Source organism: Buceros rhinoceros, unplaced genomic scaffold, assembly GCF_000710305.1.
Source record: "Buceros rhinoceros silvestris isolate BGI_N320 unplaced genomic scaffold, ASM71030v1 scaffold34239, whole genome shotgun sequence".
NCBI classification, from domain to species: Eukaryota; Metazoa; Chordata; class Aves; order Bucerotiformes; family Bucerotidae; genus Buceros; species Buceros rhinoceros.
The window spans coordinates 10,411-15,634 of NW_010430370.1; the positions used below are offsets into that span (position 1 = coordinate 10,411).

The following is a 5,224-nucleotide window of genomic DNA, read 5'->3' on the forward strand; positions in this document are numbered from 1 at the left end:
GACCTGTAGGCAACTAAAAAGAGTAACGGTAACATAGTGAGAGGGATTAACTGTAAGGGAAATGAATAGTACTATCAGGCTTGGATCTTAGTTTGATTACACACATAAAAGCCGAGCTTATTCATTTTCATAGCATGCCACCAGAGTAAAATAATGCTAATTAGGCACATATTATACCTAATAGAGACAGGAATGTATGTGTTAGAGGTAAGAATTATTCTGCTCATTCTTGTCACTTGTGCAACATTCTGTCCTGTTGAACTCGCCAGATTGGGAAACTCTACAGTGAACTGGATATGGCAAAAATGAATGTGAGAGTCATGTCATCGATATTAAAAGAAAACGTTCCTGGCTCTGAAAATCCCAATGATATGAATCTTTTACAGGTATGCAGTAATTCACTGATGGAATATACTGGTCTGGTTTGTTCAAAGTTGATTTTAAAATATGGTGTATCCTTTTCTTTCAATATTGGAATTCAGATTGCAAAATGGAATCCAACAAGTTTCCATCTCTGTCTTTGCTCGCCTTCCTCTTGTCTCCTTCACCTTGCCCTGACATCTAAATAGGTAGGAAAGGACGATACAGCTTGTGATGCAAATCTAAGCTCTGGGGAATTCCAGTGGAAAGGAATTTCATAATGGAGCATTCTCTGTTAAGCGTGTTCTGTCAAACAGCCCTGAGAACATTCCTGTTGAACACAGATGCCTTGTGGGGAAAATAGATGATGACATAGTTTCTCTCATATCTGTCCTGGAGTTTTCAGTGCTTTTTTTATTATTACCAGTACCTTAAAGGCAGACTGAAGGCCAGTGCAGAATATGAAGCATGTGATGTGTGACCTCAAAGATTGGGAGCTTGCTGTGCTATAGATGAACACGTGCTCTTAAAGTGTAGCCTGAAGGAAGTGTATAGCAATAGTCCAATTTAGACTGGACGGTGAACATGTAGGTGTACATCTTTCTGTGATGTCATTTCTTCTGCTTGCTCGTGCCGTATCTTCTAATTTAGAAATTTCAGTAGATGAAACTATGAATGTTAGGCAGAAACTATGGGGAACTATGTTAATGGACTTTTTACTGTTTCGTATTGTCTGCAAGAATTTAAAAAGCTTTTATCACATCCTTCTGTTTCTAAACTTACCTTCAAACTTCTATGATGCAGAAGCATTTTTGGCAATTAACATTAAACACATTGGAGAAGTGATCAAATTTTTGCAAGCCTTTGTGCTTCTCTTGTCCAGTGGAGAATTTTTTTCCTTTGCAAGGAACCCCTATTGGGTGCTGTTGGTTTGCCTTCAAGGTCATGCTGTTCAGCTGTGTCCGTTAATGTACTGGTTCACAACTGGAGGTGAGATATAGAGAGACAGCAGCAGTTTGCCACTGTCTCTCTTTAATGACAGGCAGTGCTGCTGGTCTGGGGGAACCAGGCAGGAGGTAGGCACATCTCTCAGTGGTTTTGCTTCCCTGGAAATTACTTGCATCTCCATCTCTGTCTCTTTTGTGGAGATTTGTGGAGCTATAGGTCCAAGGAGGAAGAGCCTGTGAAGCAAGGGTCTGAGCAGAGAGGCTTTCAACAGGCAAATAGCTGTTGCAGTAGATTGCAGAGGGCTTGCTTTGCCTGAACTAAAGGATTGAGTACAGGTTGTTCCAGCCACAGATCAGCTAATCTGTGGCTGTTCTATGCACAATACTTGCGTAGTGCTACAGCCACCAGGGAGATTGCTGAGGTGCAAACTGCTCTCGATTTAACCAGCCAGTGAAAGACACCCCAGATAGGAGAAGACGCTGTTTTAACACACTGGGCCACCTCTGTTCAGTCCGCGACAAGGCAAGGATTTCTGCCTGCAAAACAGGAAAAGTGTGTCTTTCATTTCCTGTCTTCGACTGTGGCCCTTCTGCGTGTGGGCACACAGGTTAGGTTGCCCACAGTAAGCCAGTGGATTCTTACTGACACTCCCAGTAACAGAATTGTTGGCAAAAGTTTGAGGACAGGGTGTGGAGTTCCTATTTGTGGGAGAGTGACTGAAAACTCATTCCTTTTGTGTTAATTTCACTGTTGTTGTTTCTGTTCTTTTCCCTGCTGCACAGAGTGGCATAATCCATCAAGCAAGGCCAGCCTCTTCCTTCAGCAATGTTTAATGTTCTCGTTTGTGGCTCTGCCCGCATTGCTTGGACTAGGCTATTGTTGTTAGAGAACAAAGTCCTGTATTAAAAGAACTGCTTGTTTAGGCTTTGAGTTGAGTTGAAGACATTAATTTCAGTCATTATCTGGAGTCTCTCAATAAAAGCTGTAACAGGGTAAACTTTATCAGTGCAACATGGAGCTACAGAACTGGAAACGTTAGTGGCCAGGCTCCTCCCTTTCTCCACCCTGTTTTGGACAAGGTTTAAGATAGCAGATCTTGCTTGAAATACTGTGCTGACCAGTGGGAGTAGTTAAAGAATAGCTAAGGCTCAGAATCACTAAGTAAAAAACTTTGTACAGGAGAGGGAATACGCAGATGGACATGCAGGAGTTTGGGTCCAGGCCATCAGCTGGTAAGAATGAACACAAGTTCGTAGGAATCACCAATGATGGTTACACCAGCTGGTTGCTGTAACGCTCCCAGTTTTCAAAACGTTAGAGTCCATGCATCGTTGTGGGGAGGAGCAAGGCCTAGCAAATCTGTGCTTGAAATGAGCATCTCGACTTCCTTTTCTATTGAATGTTGATGTTTACAGGGGAGCTGGTCTGCCTCAATAATGGAGTCATAAGAAATAGACATTTTTAAATGCGGATCAGGTAGTGCAGTGTGGAGTTGGAGAGGTTTTCTGTTTAATTACAGACATTAAACTGAATGTGTTTTGCGTGTGGTGTTCTGGGCTATGAAGATACAGTACCGAAAGGTACAGTGCTTTGTAATCCTCATGTAGATGTGGCAAAGGGTTTCAAACTTTCTTCTTACACAAAATTATTTATTTAGGTGAAGTATGGTTTTTTGAGGGAAGAATCAGATTGCTTTAAAAATAACACTGGAGCAATTACAAAATAGCAATATGCAAATAGAGTAATTTTCCCCACCCTTTTGGTTTTTTGTTTTTTTTCCTTAAGCAGAGCCAGCCAGTGCTTGCAAATGCACGGGGCAGGGAGGGGGATAGGATATGAAATCTTGGCTGAGTCGAAGGTCCTGTTGATACAGGATTTGTTTCTTTGAACATGCAAAAGCTGCAGTGGAGAGGAATATAAATAAACTATTTTCTGTTTCACCTGGCTATAATGTAAAATTCTGCTCAATAAACTCATCATTCTCCTATCAGCTTGGTGTTACTTTCTCAAGAAGCGTGTAGATTAAGTGCATCCAAACTTCTGCACTTAGAGGAATAGTTAAAGCTGGAGACTTGTGTCACAGAGCACCCGTAGACTGCTGTTGCCTTTTCTGGAAGCAGTTGTTGAATAGGATCACATCCATTAAAACCGTGAGAAGTATCCTGCTGAGTTTAATCAGCTTCAAACACGATCAAATAAAATTTTCTCTGCATCACACAGAGGGGTCTTCATTACTTTGTGATTTGTAATTTAGACTTTAGAGACAGGAATATCTCTAGAATTAAAGGTGGGTCAGGAGGTAGGGTTTGGGTAGAAGGGCCGGCTGTGATGATAGGAGTTGTCAACCAGCCTTGCAGAGATCAAAGACATGAAAATTACGCTATTTGCAATGCTTGGTATGCATGTGGTTTGTGTAAATTAAGGAATATTACTTGTGAGTCTGCAGTGCTCAAGTGTCTTATTCTCCAGAAGTGACAAACTGGGAGACCACTGTTAACAATATTTTTTCTTCCCCTGCCTTGGACAGAAACTGTATAAGACCTGTCGGATGATGCAGGAGAGGATCATGGAATTATTGGTGACAGTGGAGAATGAAGATGTTATAGTAGAGTTGATACAAGTAAATGAAGATCTGAATAATGTCCTTCTGGGACACGAAAGGTAAGTACAGAGCCTCTCTCATGTTTTGTATCCTAGTTAGGTGCACTTAATGGACACAGATGGTCCATACATCTAATGTTGATCCTCTGCAAGGAGACAGATTTTATCCGTAAATCCAGAAAAGAAACTTAATTGCAAAAAGCAAAAATTATGTATTTGCCTTCTCCGAAACGCTTCAGAAACGGTTCATGAAGGTAGTTAGAAAACCATCAGAATGGGGTAAACCAAGTTAACAGCATAGGCTGGAAATCAGATGGAGACACACAAAAAAACCTCCATTGGGCAATTTGACTTTCATTTTTGGTAGCGCACAGTGAGTTTGGATCAGTCTGCTGCAAACAGTTTGGTACTGGTGATGGTCCTTAAGCATGTGTGCTTCCAGGAAAGAATACTCATTCTCCTTTCCAAAGAACTTTGACAGCTTTACTGCAGGAATCGGCTGTGCAGTAGCATTCCGCCTCATTGCACGCCTAAGAGTCGCTTGCTTTTCTCAGCTGGATTGAAACATGCTGTTCTGCTTGTCTTACAGCAGAAAATGTTTCCTTCACACTTGGAAGCACCGCAGTGCTTGTACCGACATCCTGTGCATTTGTCTGTTACGTCGTTGGTAGCATGTCTAGATGCTAGCAAAACTGAAATTAATGTTAAAACTCAAAATGCTAATATTAATTCAGCAAATTCTTTATGAAAGACCCATCTGGTGATTGAAGGAGTAACTAATTGGCCATTGTGAAACTGGAGAGAACTGCTGTGGTTTAGTAAAGTTAGAGTTTACATGTAGTGAGTCTTCCTGGGTGCAGATGCATTACGCTTCGGAGTCGGTAAATATTGAAATGTGCTTGCTGCAAAGGTTTGTTCTTTGGAACTCCTTCTGAACAATAAGATGTGTGAAGGACAAACTGATTTTAACTAGCTGTGTCTGTTTCATACTGTGTGTATTGTCTGAAGACAAGTCATGCTGCATTCTCTGCTTCTGGTTATTAATGCGGAGGCCAAATTCACTCAGGAGCAATCACCACTGTGCAATAAACCGGCCCTATGTATGTAGCGATTACTCCCTCTAGTGGCTTTAGCAACTTTTCACTTCTTCCTGTATTTCAGATAAATTTTTTTATGTTCTGCAGTTGGGAAGGGTTTTTTCCTTTCCTCCCTGCATATACATTGTTTCTGTGGGCCTCACCAGTATGGTGATCCTGAATAGTAAATGCGGCTGTCTAGACAGTCTCACATCCATACTGCGTGGGGCTCTTCCTGC

At 41.6% G+C, this 5,224-nt stretch overlaps 1 protein-coding gene across 1 annotated transcript in view; it reads left to right on the forward strand.

Annotated features, from left to right (window-relative positions):
• Positions 1 to 5,224, forward strand: part of TOM1L1 (target of myb1 (chicken)-like 1) — a gene marked incomplete at its 5' end in the record, with an annotated part of 19,416 nt that overhangs the window by 8,216 nt on the left and 5,976 nt on the right. The window contains 2 exons of the mRNA XM_010143019.1: positions 270 to 386; positions 3,836 to 3,969. Coding sequence (XP_010141321.1) covers positions 270 to 386; positions 3,836 to 3,969 — 251 coding nt within the window. The remainder of the gene's footprint in view (positions 1 to 269; positions 387 to 3,835; positions 3,970 to 5,224) is intronic.